At 42.8% G+C, this 16696-nt stretch overlaps 1 protein-coding gene across 2 annotated transcripts in view; it reads right to left on the minus strand.

The window, feature by feature from the left end:
* The window catches only part of PIK3R4 (phosphoinositide-3-kinase regulatory subunit 4), a 134300-nt gene extending 117916 nt beyond the window's left edge, over window positions 1-16384 (minus strand). The window contains exons 1-4 of one of the 2 annotated variants that reach the window (XM_073630334.1): window positions 16251-16384; window positions 12640-13401; window positions 11584-11717; window positions 8291-8873 (exon numbers count right to left, since the gene is read on the minus strand). In XM_073630334.1, coding sequence (XP_073486435.1) covers window positions 8291-8873; window positions 11584-11717; window positions 12640-13354 — 1432 coding nt within the window. In that variant the 5' untranslated portion in view covers window positions 13355-13401; window positions 16251-16384. Of the gene's footprint in view, window positions 1-8290; window positions 8874-11583; window positions 11718-12639; window positions 13402-15935; window positions 16205-16250 lie in introns of those variants that run through there. The other variant, XM_073630335.1, reaches the window with a different exon arrangement.
* Between the last annotated feature and the right edge of the window lie 312 nt (window positions 16385-16696).

Raw genomic sequence — 16696 nt, forward strand, 5'->3', positions numbered from 1 at the left:
GCCTAAATCCCTGCACCACACACCATGCCTTTATAACGGACCGTATAGAAAAGGTAAGTGTGTAAGGGGATTTCAAACCTCTGTACACTAAGTGAGAAAGGGCCTCATATGATCCCACACAGGCAGCCTCCAAGGATACTGAGGCATTATCCCAGGGAGCTGTCAGCCAGCGATGAGCAACTGTCAATTGGCCAGCCAGGAAATATTTAAGGAATTTAGGGATAGCTAGGCCCCCTTCTCCCCACAACTGCCGTAACATGGCTAATTTAAGACAAGGAGTCCCTCCGTGCAATAAAAAAAGGACAGGAGTACACTGTCTATTGATTTAAAAATTGATTTAGGGATCCATACCTGGGGAGTTTCAAAGGACATAAAAAAAAAATAGATGCAAAATTTTCATTTTGATCAAATTTATCTTAACAATGAGCGGCAGTGGAAGATTTTTCCAGGTATTTAGCTTCCAGTTTAAAATAGCAAGCAGTGGGGAAATGTTAAAGCCTATGTAGTCTGCCACAGAGTTTGTTATTACTAATCCCAAGTATTTCATTTGTGTAACCCACTGAAGGGGAGTAGTAGGGGTAGCCGGTCCAGGCATGGGATGTGAGCGCAAAGGAAGGATTTTAGATTTGGGTCAATTAACCTTAAGACAAGAGACCACGTGAAAACCTGTCCAAAAGCAAGAGTGTCGTCTGTAGGGAGGGTCCTGTGTCCCTAATAGAAAAAGTACCAAGTCATCCGCATAAAGGGCCGTTGTCTCAATCAGATTACCCACACCAATCCCCTGTATTTGGGGGGGGGGGGGGGGATGAGCGTAACGCTAAAGTCAGAGACTCCATAACCAGCGCGAATAGCCCTAGTGAAACGGGGAACCCCTGCCTGGTGCCTCTGGACACTGGAAAGACATCTAAAACTCGACCAGTTACACAGAGAGCAGCCACCGGATGCTCGTATAGCAATGAAATTCACTTAAGGAACGTAGGGCAGAACCCCATGCGTTGCAATACCTGCACCATATAAGTCCAATCAATGGAGTCAAAGGCCTTTTCCAGGTCGAAAAACACCAGAACCCCCCCCGATACCTCAGGAGCTAACTGAATATGTGTATACACTAGTCGGAGGTTAATGTCTGTTGCCTTTTTTGGCATGAACCCAGTCTGATCTGGAGATATCAGGTGGTGGTAATGCTTTGGTTAAAGTGGTGTCCCGGCCGAAATGATACTTTTTAAATAAAAATACCCCTATAATACACAAGCTTAATGTATTCTAGTAAAGTTAGTCTGTAAACTAAGGTCCGTTTTGTTAGTTTATAGCAGTAGTTTGTTATTTTATAAACTTACAGCAGGCCACGGCCATCTTAAGTGTGGGCATCTGAAGCCAGACTGCATTTCTTCCTGGATCTCATCCTTGCAGATCTCGCACATGCTCAGTGCAGCGCAAGCAGTGTAATAGGTTTCAGGTCAGGTTTCCATAGCAACGATAGTGTCAGAGGAAGTTGCCGCCCCTTCCCAGAAGGCATTGCAAACAGGAAATGATGCGATGGGCCATGGCCAGGGAGGAGGAAGTGAAAAATGAATACAGCAGATCTACAGTAGGTGCCGAGAAAAAAAATATCCAATTCATTTACAGTGCACAGTTTAGTGAGGGATGCTGAAGAGTTGTAAAAGTGGGTGGAACTCCACTTTAACCTATTGGCAATCATTTTGGTGAGTATTTTCAGGTCCATGTTGAGTAATGCTATAGATCAGTAGGAGGAACAGTATAGAGGGTCTTTATCCTTGGGCAGCAACACAACCTGAGCTTCATAAAAGGATTCCAGTAGAGTCCGAGTCAAAACATTCCCCACATAGCTGCAGGAGCCTAGGGGATAAATGGTCTAGGTATTGGTTATACCATTCTGCAGGGATCCCATCCAGGCCCAGTGATTTGTTATTGGGAAAGGAGGCGATAACCACCAGCTCTTTTTCGGTGAAAGGGTCATCCAGGCTTGCTACGGCCCCATCAGGTAATACCAGGATCTGAAGGTAATCCAGCAGGTCAGTTAAGAGCTGTGTCTCATACGTAGGAATAGGTGAGTATAACCTAGAATAATATGTCACAAACACCTGCAGAATACCCTCGCTATCCTTCACTATAGTACCTTCTGAGGAATAAATGCAAGGGACCACTGTGTTAGTGTGATTGTCAGCTGTCAGAAAGGACAACAGTTTCCCAGTTTTGTCACCTTTCTCAAACCATTCTCCTGCCCGACCCTTAAAAACACACTGAGTGAGGTACTGGACATGGACCAAAAGTGCCCTCATTGCCATCTGCAGCTCAGCTAAGGAAGTGGGAGAAGGCGAGACAGCATGGGTTTGGGCACAGCTCAGTTCATGAGCCTGAAGCTCCTTAGATTTTAATTTTGTTCCACCCTGGCTACCTTAATAGCCGACACATAGACCCCCCCGTGTCGACGCCTTAAAAGCATCCCATACGACTGGTAGAGCAGCAGTGTCCTTGTTAACCAGATCCAGCATGACCTGTAGGGGGGTGTGGTCAGAGATTCCACCCGCTAAATAACAGAAATCCGTAACCAGGGGTAACGGAGCAGAGTTGGCGAGGACTAAATCAATGTGGGAAGAGCAGGATGTTACATGGGAAAGATAGGAATAACCCCCGCTCTATGGGGTGTATCCAATGCAGCTCAGTCAGCCCAGTGACGAAGGACAAGGTTTTGCACCCGAGTTGGGTTAGAGGTATCTAAAACATAATCCAAAATGTTATTGAGGTCACCAGCCACAAACAGCTTCAATGGGCCAAAGGTGGCGTCTTTCTCCAAAACAGTGAACAAAACCTAATTTTGGAAGTGGGGTGGGACATAGATTTTCACTTTTGCCAGCATCTGGGACTCTATATCCAGTACCACTATTGCAAAGTGACCTTGGGGATCCGTGACCACATGTTCAATTGTACAGGCCAGTTTTATGTATTAAAATGGCAACACCCCTGGTATACGAAGAATGGGTAGAGTGTATCGTTCTCGGCATCCAGTTCCTGGTAAGGGAGAGCGTTTTACTACCCAAATGCGTCTCTTGTAGGAGAACTATATGTGGGTTCTGGGATTTGATATACTGAAGAACCAGAGATCTCTTAAACTTTGAGTTTAGCCCACAGACATTCCATGAGAGAATTTTGATGCTGCTCATACAGTAATAGCCTATAATCCAGTGAGACAAGATGAGTGTGACTAGAGAGGAAGCTAGGGGGGTAGGAGCCTGGATACAGAGAACCACATCCCGCCAGACAGCAATGTAACATCAGTACAGATTGTGCAAGTCAAATGGGAGGCCCATAGACAGACCAGGGATGGTTAAACCCATTGGTCAGAACTTTTAGGGCAAAACCTAAAAAAGGAAAAAAAAAACAAAAACAAACAGAGCTGAAAGAAAAATCCCAACGCCCTGATTACTCCGGTAGAACAAACCAAAAAACACTTAAAAAACCGGAGAAACTTAAATCCCATAACAAAAAAAAAAAAAAAAAGTATGATCAAGTCATAGCGCCCAATAATAGTACCTTAGCCACCCGCAGTAAACGGACATGCAATCCTGAGCTCTCCGACAAGAATCTCTAGCAGGTGGGGGCAATTTGAAGAGGAGAACTTCAGAAGCAAGGAAAATGTGCAGCAACTCCCAGCACCATCTCGGAACAGGGTGAGTAGAAGTGCCCACAGCCGTACATAACCAGGCGGGCCAGTGAACCCACCACTGTTAGGCAATAGAATCCAGCCAATTAGCAGCCTCCGCAAGCGATTTGAAGAACTTGGCAGAACCATGGTGTATGACTTTCAGGCGACTAGGATACAGCATGTTATATATCAGGCCTTTCTCCCGTAGACGTCTGCGAACATCTGTGAAAGAGCACCTTTTCTTTTGTAGATCAGGGTACAGATGGGTCACTGCATTATTCATGTCGCAATTCATGGTGTCAACGGGCCTCCGCTAGGATCAGATCTGTATCTCTGAAGTTGAGCAGATGGACCAAAAAGGCATGTGGGATCGAACCAGAAGGTCTTGGGCCAGTATGCACTCTAAGCACACGTTCGACTGTATACATAGGAGACAGTTGTTGCAGGCCCAAAAATTGCTTGAAGAAGGCCTCAGTGAACACCGCAGGGCTAGAGCCTTCTGCGCCCTCCGGGAGCCCGACCACCCGGACATTGTTGCATCTGAGGCGATTCTCAACATCCTCTGAGCGAGCCATGAGGACTTTAACCTTTTGTTGCAGATCAGCTAGTGTTTGGACAGTGGAGGCTGTGGTATCATCCACTACCAAGATGCGATGCTCTGCCTCTGTAAGGCGGCCTCTAAACTTGTCCATATCCTGCCGTATTAGCCCACATTCTAATTAGAGGTCGACCGATATATCAGCCGGCCGATATATCGGCCGATATTTGGTGTTTTTTTCTTAATCGGCATCGGCCGATTGTGCTGATAAAAAAAGGCCGATATAACTCAGCGCGACTTGCAAATGACTTCTGAAGTCAATACAAGTTGCCTGTAGTCTTCTGTGAAGCACTTCTCTCCCCTCTCTGGGCAGCCTGCCAAATCTGATAAAAAGAACCTGAATTGATACAATGTTTACACTTCTGAATGAGCTGAACTTCCTGTGTAGAAGTTCTCAGTTTAACCATTTAAAGACTAAATCTTTTCTGACACTTGTTGCTTACAAGTAAAAATCCTGTATTTTCTGCTAGAAAATCACTTAGAACCCCCAAACATTATATATTTTTTTTTTTAGCAGAGACCCTAGGGAATAAAATAGCGGTTGTTGCAATATTTTATGTCACACGGTATTTGCGCAGCGGTCTTTCAAACGCAATTTTTTAAAAAAAAATACACTAATAAATTAAAAAAAAAAAAAACTAAGCAGTAAAGTTAGCCCATTTTTTTTCGTCCAAAAGTTTTGATTACCTGTTTTTGTGTATTTATTTTTAAGATATAAAAAAAAAAATATATAAAAAAAAAAAAAAACTATATCTAAATTATACATACAAGTGAACTGATTGGAGGTTTGTTTTGTTTAATAAATGTTTAAATGTAAAAAATTTTCTGTATCACTTAAGGTTTCTTTCACACTGCAGCAGGCATGCGTTGACGGTAAAACGCTGCTAGTTTTAGCGGCGCTTTACCGTCATTTTAGCGGCGCTATTCGGCTGCTAGCGGGGAGCTTATAACCCAGCTAGCAGCCGAGGAAGGTGTTAAATGTGCCCCTGAAGCGCCGCTGCCGAAACGCTTTGCAGGCACTTTGGCAGCGGTGCGCATTCATTTCAATGGGCAGGAGTGGTGGTATACACCGCTCCAAAGATGCTGCTTGCAGGACTTTTTTTTTAACATCCTGCCAGCGCATCGCCTCAGTGTGAAAGCACTTGGGCTTTCACACTGAGACTGCAGGGGAGCCGTTTTACAGGCACTTTATAGGCGCTATTTTTAGCCCAAAAGCGCCTGAAAAACGCCCCAGTGTGAAAGGGGTCTAACTGTTAAATTTAATGAGATGAAGGAAAAAAAAAAAAAGAAAAGAAAAAAAAAAAAATCGGCCTAATATATCGGCCCAAAAAAATCGGCATCACATATCGGCCATCGGCCACCGAGATTTCTAAATATCGGCATCGGCCAGAGAAAAACCCATATCGGTCGACCTCTAATTCTAATGCCACCTTTTCTATCTTCCCCTCCATGGAGGACTTACTTTCCACGATGGCCGCCAAGACTGCAGCAGTTGACTGGCCCGTTCTAGGCTCCAGGGATGTGGAGGATGAATTGCTGTCCGGATCAAAAGCCAGGGCCGCCAACCAGGACTCCGTCTGCACCACCACTGAAGCTGGAGAGGAGGAAGTGACAGACAAGATGGCTGCCGCATGGGAGCTGTGGGAGGCCGATTTCTTGCTGGATTTGCGCTTACCGGTCATTGGGAAGAACCAGGGCAGCCCCCCAAGCGGTATGGAGAAGTTTGCTGAGCAGGCTAGTGAAAGCCCAGGATTCGGACAGATAACCCAGACGGATAGCGGGAGCTACTGCAGGGCACGTCTCATCGCTCTCACATCCCGGCCACACCCCTCATAATGGCATATTTTCTAAATGGTCTAGATTTGTGAGTGGGGTACCCCAGGACTCTGTCCCCTTCTGTTTAACTTGCTCATAACAGATATAAAGTTTGGAAAAATGTTGAAAAAAAAGTTGAATCTCTGTTTGCTGAGATACAATTCTAAGCAGGGCAATAACTTTATAACAGAATACAGCAACTTTACAGGAAGACCTAGTCAAAATAGAGGGGTGGGCAGCTGTATGACGAATGTGGTTTAATATTGGAAAATTTAAATTAATTCACTTGGGAGCCCCGGGTACACAGGAGATCACGGCTCTATGTAATTCACACACGCTCGATCCACTTCCCTCAGAGACAGCAGGGATCGGCGTATAATACGCACCCACGATTTTCCCCTGATTTTAAGGGGAAAAAAGTGCGCGTTATACGCCAATAAATACGGTATTTTTAGCTTACAACAGCTAAAAGCCACTTTGCTCAGCTGGTCACAAAAGCAGCACAAAAAAAAAGTCATTGTTAAGCATACAATCCTTTTGCATTACAAACAATGAACAGCTGGTAAGGTAAACATGCAAACCAGACTGATTACAATGTATAAATTTTGGTCTTGGCCTCCATTGTTTGTTTACATCCATCACAGCAAGTTTCACTGTCCTGGCTACATGTGTGCATTACAGTCCCATAGATTATAGGAATACTTACCTTTTAGGAGTTTTGATCTTTTTTTTTTCTCCATATGACTGCTGCTTCCAGTTCTGTGCCAGGGTTAAGGACAAGATCTGTGTGGGCCAATTATAGCAAATCAATGCCTCTGTCTCACACAGATCCCACCACCGCTCAGCACTGGAAGCAGAGATTTGAAAAAAGTGCAAAGATCTAAACAAGTGAGCATCTCTGTGATCTCCAAGGCTATTAGTGTGAGTTTAGGGTAGCGAGCAGTGAGACAAGAAAAAATAAGCCTCCCAAAGTCCACAGTTCTGTTTCAACAGATCATGACTAGATGTGCGTTTTGTTTCAAATCAAAATTCGGACGAACTTTTCATTATTCAGATGTATTCGAATTATAACAGTAACAAATTTAAACGGATCCGAAATAACAAAACAAAATTTCGTATGAAATAATGTATTGTCCAAATTTGAATTGAATTCGAATTAGAGAACTAAATCTAATTTGAAATGTAAACATATTGCTGATTTTCTTCATAGACTGTGTGTATTAGAATTTCAACAAAACATAGAATAAAAAACGGAAAAGAATATAAAATACATTAATACAATAGAAAAAAATAGAATAAATTAGAATAGAATGCATATAGTCATCTTCCGAAATTCAAAAAAAACAGAAAAGAATAGAATATAAAAGTATAGAATAGAAAATAAAGAAATACAACAAAACACAATAGAATATAATAGAAAAAAAAAAAGAATAGAATTCTAATAGACTGGAAAATAAAAGAATAGAATAGACTATAATATAAAGAATATAGCAGTCTTCCAAAACTCAAATAGAATAGAAAATAAAAAGAATAGTAAAGAAAATAAAGGAAAAGAATAAACCAGAAAATATAATATATTATAACAAAATATAATAGAAAATAAAAGAATATAAAAAAAAAAAAGTTGAATAGATTAGAATATAAGAAAAAAAGAAATTAAATAGCTGTGTTCCCAAATTCAAATTTCAAAAAAGAATAGAAAATAATAAAAACAATAGAATAGAATGGAAAATAAAAGAATAGAAAAGAATTGAAAAAGAAATAGAATAGACTAGAAAATAAAAGAATAGAATAAAATAGAAAGAATATAGCCGTCTTTCCGAAATTCGAAAAGAATAAGATAGAATAAAACAGAAGAGAATAGAGTAAAATAGAATAGAAAATATGAGTAGCATAGAAAATAAAACAATTAAATAGCATAGAATACAATAGAAAGAATATAGCCTTCTTCCGAAATTGAAATAGAAAAAAACAGCTATTCTTCACAATTAATTCAGATCGTTTCGATATGAATGAAAAAAAATTGAATCTGGTTGAAAACAAATAAACAAAACTAAACACATTTCGTTATGAATGCAACAAACAAAATTAGTAACTTAAACTGATACAAAACTCATTTTTTTCATTCTGCGCATGTCTAATCATAACCCGGTGGACTGCATGTATAATGTATAACCATAGGAAATGTGCAGCCATAATAAGCTTTTACTCACCTGCATATGCTAGTCTCACAATAGTGGCTTCATCTTGAGCTAGATGGGCTATGCCAGGTAAGATGTACTCTGGGTAAATATTGATGTCATTCCTAGGTACCTCCTTTACCAGGGCTAACACTTTGGTCAATGTCCTCACAGCCTCGGCTTTCACTCTGGGCACAGAATCATTACTAAAGTGAAGTAGATATGGAGTGATGCGATTTAGTAGAATCTCAACATTTAAACGTGGAGCAAGGTGGAGAATAAGTTCTAGGGCAGCCAGTTTAGAGTCACAATACTTTAGTGTCTGCAAACAGGAGGTAATTACTGAGACCAAGATAAGGAGGCCATTTTCTTTGGTCTCACCCTCTGCTTTTTCACTCTCGTCGTCACCACACAAGTTATGGATGATATTATCCAAATCCTTACGGATAACCAGGATGCGTTCATCAGCAGAGTTAAAGGTTTCTTTAGCAAACTGGGCCATGTAAGGCTGCAGAAAGGAGTAGAATATTTCAGGGAATGCATTGCCCTTTTGTTGTTTTAGATAATCTTCTGCTGCCAATCGCTTTTCAGGCTCACGGCGGATCATTTGTGTGACCTTTTGAAGACAATAAAGAGACACATTACTCTATGTACTATATTATTACTGTATGTACTGTATGTACTGTATTATATATACTAGTTGTAAGGTGTACACTATTACTTGTATTTTTGCTCTAAATCTACAAACAATAAAATGAATCAAACAGTCTGTCAGCTATAGCAGAACAATAATGTAAAGAAGGGCTCCACACACACTTAGGTGTGGTCTTGGTCCAACAAAAACATTTGATTTTACCGCTCTCTGTAGCGCTGATTTGCCAGGTATCGTGAATGGAGGTGTTTAGAAAAAGGTTGGTTGCTAAAAAACAAAGAACCATCTGCACTCTACAATCTGGTTAATCGGTTGTCTACATTATATCCTCACTTTGGGGTGGATTTACCAAAAGCAAAATAGACTGTGCGCTTTGCAATCGCAGTTGCACTCTGCAAGCGCAGCTGCTAAAGAACACAGTAAATGAGGGAAACTTCTGCTGACTTCCATTATCCAATCACGTGCTAGCAAAAAATCCTTGCATATGATTGGGTATTCTTTGCAAAGTGAAGCTTCATCTCATTAAAGCTCTGGAGCAACTGCACTTGCAAAGCGCACAATTTATTTGTTTTTAGTAAATCCACCCCTGCGTTTTCAACACACACGCTGAGGATAAAGTGAGAGTTCAGAAGAGAAGGTTATATGGTGTGATTCATTTGAAAATCAATTTAGGTAAGTGTAATGCTAGGTACACACGGGCCAAAAATCAGCCAAACACGATCAGTTCAACAGGAACTGGCCGACTTTCGGGTCGTGTGTACAGCTCCCTGTCCGACAAAAGCCGGTCTCACAACAGGCTTCTGTCGAACGGTCATGCTGGTAAACCAGCATCCGATCGGTGTGTCTTGGTGCATTGCTCTACCCCTGTAAAAATATAATAGCATAGCAGGGGAGATGGTTGTACTAACATCGCTTGGTTAGTACAGAGATCTGTCAGGTTTTTTTTCGCTCAGCCCGCTGGGTTGAACGAAAAAATAAACTTATAGTGTGTACCAGAATCATGTTAAGTGACACCCACAGGCAACTCTGCTATGGCCCAATGCCGGATGTTCTAAATAGATACTAAGGTGAATAAAAACATCTAAGTCTCTGCACTTTATATCTGTGAGCAGCTCTCTTTTTATTTTTAAAGTGACCGAATCACTTTAAGGAAACCAGTGGTGGGAAATACATGGAGGCTGCAATAACTGACCTTCCCTTCTGAAAATTTTAGGCCGTCACGCTGACTCTGTCTCAATATTTACTCCAATCACTAGCCTGGAACAAGCAGACAATGATCTTTGACTATTCTCCAAAATTCCTGGTCTGCAACTTATTTCTGAAAGTGACTCAGCCAATCAACTTTTATGTTCAAAAACAAGGTCATAAATTTCAGCTTCCATATTTTTCTCATGACAGATTTGGGTATTTAGGAATAGTACAACAGATAAATGTTGGGGGAAGGTTAAGTGTCAAGAAATTATTTTAGGGATCAGAGTGAAGGGTTCAGGAAAACCAAAGGATAAGTGGTGGAGCTAAAGGATAAGTTCACGTTTAAAAAAAAATAATAAATGCACATTTTTTTTTTTGCAGGAGCCTGGATAGCATTGCCCCCGCGTTCAGCAGATAGCAGATGCAATGCAGGGCTCCTTTAGACTGTCAGTGTAAGCTGTCTGCTCGTACCTCATATAGGCAGACAGTTACACAATGACCGGAAAAGTCAATGAACTATACAGGAGCGCCGCAAAGGCTGTCAGTACTTTTAGTCCATTCATTCACAGAACGCTGAATGAATGATGTGGCCAGAGCCCTGCTCTTTTCAAATAGTGACAGCAGGTGCACGGAGAAGATCCCCGACCCGCTGTCACAGGAAGGAGGGGATCGGCAACATGTTACATGTTCCCAAAGGTGAACTTTAAAATCAAAGAGTTTCCAAGGATCAGCTTTGTCTCCCTGAAGAAAACAAATCTGCTGGTGGGGGGAGCTGCACACAGAAGGTTTTCTACCTTAATGTCGAGAATGCATTAAAAGGTAAAAACCACTTTAAATTTTGAAAATGTAAGATACAATAGGTTTACAATTCAAATAGAAACAACAATATAACCGGATTACTAACTAAGGGCTGATTCACACTATTGCCTTATGTTAACAACATTGTGTTAAAGCAGCCTAATGCCCCGTACACACGGTCGGATTTTCCGACGAAAAATGTGTGATAGGATCTTGTTGTCGGAAATTCCGACCGTGTGTGGGCTCCATCACACATTTTCCATCGGATTTTGAGACACACAAAGTTTGAGAGCAGGATATAAAATTTTCCGACAACAAAATCCGTTGTCGGAATTTCCGATCGTGTGTACACAAATCCGACGCACAAAGTGCCACGCATGCTCAGAATAAATAAAGAGATGAAAGTTATTGGCTTCTGCCCCGTTTATAGTCCCGACGTACGTGTTTTACGTCACCGTGTTTAGAATGATCGGATTTTCCGACAACTTTGTGTGACCGTGTGTATGCAAGACAAGTTTGAGCCAACATCCGTCGGAAAAAATCCTAGGATTTTGTTGTCGGAATGTCCGATCAATGTCCGACCGTGTGTACGGGGCATAACAGTGTGCCTACCACAACAAAACATGCCATTACTGCAACATAATAATATGAATTGGCACTTAGGAATTCTTTGCCTAGGGCTTACCAGTTGTCTGATACAGCCATCTTCAATCTTGCCCAACACTTGATCTGGTAAAAACTGTCCTTTTTTGTAAGCTAAAAGCTGTGACAAATCAAATAAGGGCACTCCCTCTGTGAACAGTTCTGCTATTACACACCCTGCCAAAGAAAAACACAAATTGTCAGTATACAAAAAACAGTCTTTTCCTATTGCTGTAATTAGTAAACTTGAACAATTCAGTCATTTTCTAGTTACAATTTGGAATCATGTCACTGGGGTTGGGGGTTTACATTTCAGTTTATTGTACTGTGTGTTTAAATAAAGTGTGTTTTTATACCTGTCCCTTATAACCTTTGCAGTTGTTTTTGTTTCACATGTTGCTTGGTTTGGGCCAGTGGTATCCACCCCCACACACAACACTTTATATCTAATGTATAGGATCTTTGTGCGGGGAGGTTTATGTATTTTGTTGTACCTGAACATACAGTACCTGCAGCAGCCTTCCAAACCCTCCTGTCACAGCTGAACGCCAGCCGGTTCTGAGAGGCAAGCTCCAACACTTTTAGGGCTTGTTCACATCATACGTGCATGAAAATTGATGGGAAAACCAAGCAGATTTTACTAGCAGAGACATCAGTTTTCATGCGTGTTTCAGTGAGTTTTCATTCGTACCAGTTATGTGCTCTGTTCAAACAAATGTTGATTTCATGTCAGTTTTTTTTTTTTCCGTGCAGTAAACTGCATACACATTGCAGAAAAAATCTGCACGTTGTGGTGTGAACAGGGCACAACCATTGTTTTCTTTGAGCCCTTGCAAAACGCATGCAGAAAAACTGACGTCTCTGCAACATGGTGTGAACAAGGCCTGAAGTCTTGTTCCTTTTGGTCCACCACCAATGATAGGAGGGTTTAGATCTGCTATAACACCTTCACATTTTGCCCCCTTTACTTTTATTGGCTGTTTCATAGACTGGACAACAATGTATAAATGTCTTTCCACCTTTGACTTTACACATATGTCCAGCAATATAACCACCATTTATACAATTTGAAAGTTTGTGCATGCTTTAGTAAAAGTACCTGCAGAGAAGATATCCATAGCTCGCTTAAGATCTCCTCGAGTTCGTTGGTTGTTGTTCGTCAGGTCAACCAGAGGTGTAGAAGGATCCTCTGTGGAAAAAGTACTCCCATCCACAAACCTCTCTGGGGCTATATAACAAGTTCTTCTACGGGAAGTATCAAAGAAGTAATTAAAATCTGCAGGGTTATCTTCTGGAAGATACGTTGGCTTGAAACTTGCAAAGTCTGTGAGAAGGACCCAGTTCCAACTGGTAACCATTACATTTTCTGTCTTGATATCTCCATGACACACACCAGATTTGTGTGCCTGGTCAACAGCTGTTAGGATCTGGAATGCAATCCATCGCTTCTCAATGTTGTTTAGAAAAGGCCGGGTGCTTATACGGTCATACAGGTTGTCTCTGACATATTGTCTAAAAAGTAGAGCAGCTTTTTCATTCAGGGTAAACTTCTGAAAAGGGAGGCAGTTCTGCGATGAACAAAGTCGAATTTTCAACTCCTCAAGTTCCTGCTTATAATTGGTGAGTGGTAGAGATGGATCTTGAATAGCAAATACTTTGACCACAACCAAACCTTCGCGGTGCTTGGCCCGAGCGACCTTAAAGAACCGCGTACTTCCCAGGCTCTTGTCATACTCAAAATCATGGATATCTGAAAAATAGCTATCCACAGACAAGATCTGAGATGGGGCAATTCCTGCTAACTGGTTGCCCATGATGCATTCACTTTTTTCATCTGCAGCCTGGTGAAACTACAAGATATCTGAAAAAAAAAAAAAAAAGAAAGATATATTCCTTTTTGTAAAGCCGTTTAATAGGAGATTTAATATTTTAAAGGAGAACATAAACACTGAAACAAGAACTACTGCTGAATATCTGCACAGCATGTCAGCTAGTTGGCAAGAGAGGTAAGTATTTACATTCTTCTTCTATAGCTTGCCTGGCAAACTTTAGTGGAGCGGCAGGATCGCTTAAAGGCAGCATGAAGAATGCCTACTGCTTCTCACCTGTGCCAAAAGCAAGCCGTGTCCAGGTAATCCCTGCCTGGCATACATCTAGGCTTAAATTGGTTCTAAAGGCAGATGGCTTTGTAACCTTATTTGTTGCTGCTCCCCCTCCAATTCCAACTCCAAACCCTTTACACTTACCCGAGCCCGATGCCCATCCAGTGCTGTACAGGAGAGCATCATAACTGTCTCTCTCTCTCCTAAATGGCTCAGAGGTAGCAGCAGGTGCCATCGGCTCCCGCTGCTGTCAATCACAGCCAGTGAGGACGGAGCAGGTGTGAGGCCAAGCCACATTCTGTGTGTCAATAGACACACACAGAACGGCTTGGGAGTGAGTCCACACACATAAGTGCCCCCATAGCAAACAACTTGGGAGGGGTAGCCAGGAGCACATGCAGGGGACCTATACAAAATTCATCTGGGTACAGTGTAGCTTGACAAATTGTCAGGCAATTATCAGCCAAACTATCACAGCATTGAAAACTGAAGAATGGCCTAGTAATGAAGGGGTATATGCAGAATGGTACTCAAATGGTTAAAGTGGTTCTAAAGATTGTGATAACAAACATAACAAAAAATAACAGACAAGTTATACCTACTTGCTCTGTGCAATGGTTTTGCACAGAGCAGTCCCGATTCTTTTCTTTTTGGGTTACCCACTGGCGGTCCTTGCCTCTTGCTATGGGGGCTCCCAAGCCACACTCCTGTGAATAAACATTGTCCATTCACACACACGGTGTGTCTCAACCCCTGCCTCATTGGTTCACTGGCTGTGGTTGAGAGCAGAAGGAGCCCATGGCTCCCGCTGCTGTTTGAGCTAATGAGGAGAGAGAGCCGCTGCTCTCATTCACATCGCTAGATTGAGATGGGGCTCAGGTAAGTATGGTGGGGGGGCTGGGGGGAGCTGCACCCAGAAGGTTCTGTACCTTAGTGCATAGAATGCATTAAGGTATAAAAAACATTCTGCCTTTAGAATCACTTTAAATCGGGATAAGGACTGCCTCTCCATTTGACAGGGCTGGATGCCAATCACAAGCACCAGTGCTATCGCATAGAAGGAAGTGGAATAAAGCAGATGCCCCCTACACCTGGAAGTACCATGGGGGTGAATTTACTAAAACTGTAGTAGACAAAAAGCTGAAGCAGTTGTGCATTCTAACCGACTGCAGCTATTAAAAAACTCACCATTCCTCTTACTAAATACCTGTGGTGATTGCTGCTGGACTCACACAAATTGGTCCAAGAGCGATCACCGAAGATAATCGCTGGCCAGGCGGACAGCCATGGGTAGGTGCAGCTGCCACCGACCTATCAATGAAGTGTACGGGGCTCTGCTGCCAAAGCAAGCGGCTCACAGGAGGCTAACACAGCTGCAATAATATAATTGATTCCTGCCATTGTCACGTGCACCCATGCAAATGCAGCTTAATACCCCATTCACACGGGACAGATTTGGTTCCGATCATTCACAGATTAGAGTAGGGGGTACACAAGTCCATTTACATCTGCCAATCCATAGGGATGACTGGATCTTCCCATCAGGTCCACAGACACAAACTACCCCGTTGCAATGTACAGAACTGAATGAAATGTCACTTGTGACATTTTAATAAAGTTCTAACACAAAAATCAAGAGGAAACAGTGCGATGTGCCAGAACCAGCTCATCAGAACCATTCTGAGTGCGGCGGGACGTGTGTTCAACGCAGCTGCTGGTGTGAACAAGTCCTAAGTCACTGATCCAGCTCAGGAGTTCAGCCTTCCCTCACACTTTACTGTCTATTTTATGACAGCAACTAACACTAATCTTAAAGAAGTTTAAACCTTTGTGTTTTTTCACCTCAATGCATCCTATGTATTAAGGTGAAAAAACACCTGGCAGTCCCCAGCCCCCCTGTTTTACTTACCTGAACCCTCGAACGTGACACGGCGGGGACGCGCTGTCTCTCTGCCCGGGGTTCTCGACTCTTGATTGGATAGATTGATAGCAGCGCAGTCATTGGCTCCCGCTGCTGTCAATCAAATCCAATGACGTGTGCGCTGGGGGGGGTGGGGCCGAGTCCTACATGCGGCCTCTATGGACGCCGAATGCTGGACTCGGGAGCGTGCCTTCAAGGTAACCCCTCCCGGGAGAGTGCTTCTCCAAGGGGGTTATCTGCTGCAGGTAGAAGCCGCGAGAGCCACCGGGGGACCCCAGAAGGGCAGGTTCAGGGCCACTCTGTGGAAAACGAGCTGCACAGTGGAGGGAAGTATTACATGTTTGTTATTTTAAAAAAAAAATAAAGAATTACCTTTTCAATCACTTTAAGCACACAGCCAGGCCATTATTAGTGTTACATGGAGAGCTGCAAAGCAGTCTTCACATAGCAGATCACCCAACGATGTCAGTCAGGGGGACCCCCCAGCAATGTCCTCCTATGATCCCCCACCACACTCCTACTACAGAGGGGTACAGCTGTCCCAGCACAGGCACTGATATGGCTGTCACGTGACCTGTGTTGTGCTTTACGTCCGACGCTTTCATGGACAATACACACGTCTATGAGGCCGGGGGAAGCGCACAGAGACTTTATTAGAAAGGGCTGAGGAAACAAGCCCCGTCATACCTTACACGCCGCACCACATCCGGCTTTTATATCCCGTTATACCGGGTGACGGCCCTCTACTCCGGAAGCTCTTGGAAAATGTAGTGTAAATAGTCAGTACACGCCCCCGGACGGTATGAGTCAACGCCCATTTCCTGATTCACGACCAATAGGCGCTGCACGAGAAATAGACCAATAGCAGCGTGCCTCTAACTCGCAGTGCATCAGCTGGTTTAGGTTAAACTGAGTGAGTTGTGATTGGTGGGCGTGTAAGGACCGGGCTTTGATTGGTTGATGTGTGCTGAGAGGCTGTTCAAAGTTCCATTCTCTGTATAAATACATTGTAGCGGCTCCTCAGCTGAGAGAATGTTATCACTGATATGATCGCTCCTGTGTGAGACCCTGTCACCCCCCACGTGCACAATAAACTAATAAATTACACTATAACTAAACTTTTTTTTTTAAGT

Source organism: Aquarana catesbeiana, linkage group LG05 (genome assembly GCF_042186555.1).
Source record: "Aquarana catesbeiana isolate 2022-GZ linkage group LG05, ASM4218655v1, whole genome shotgun sequence".
NCBI lineage: Eukaryota > Metazoa > Chordata > Amphibia > Anura > Ranidae > Aquarana > Aquarana catesbeiana.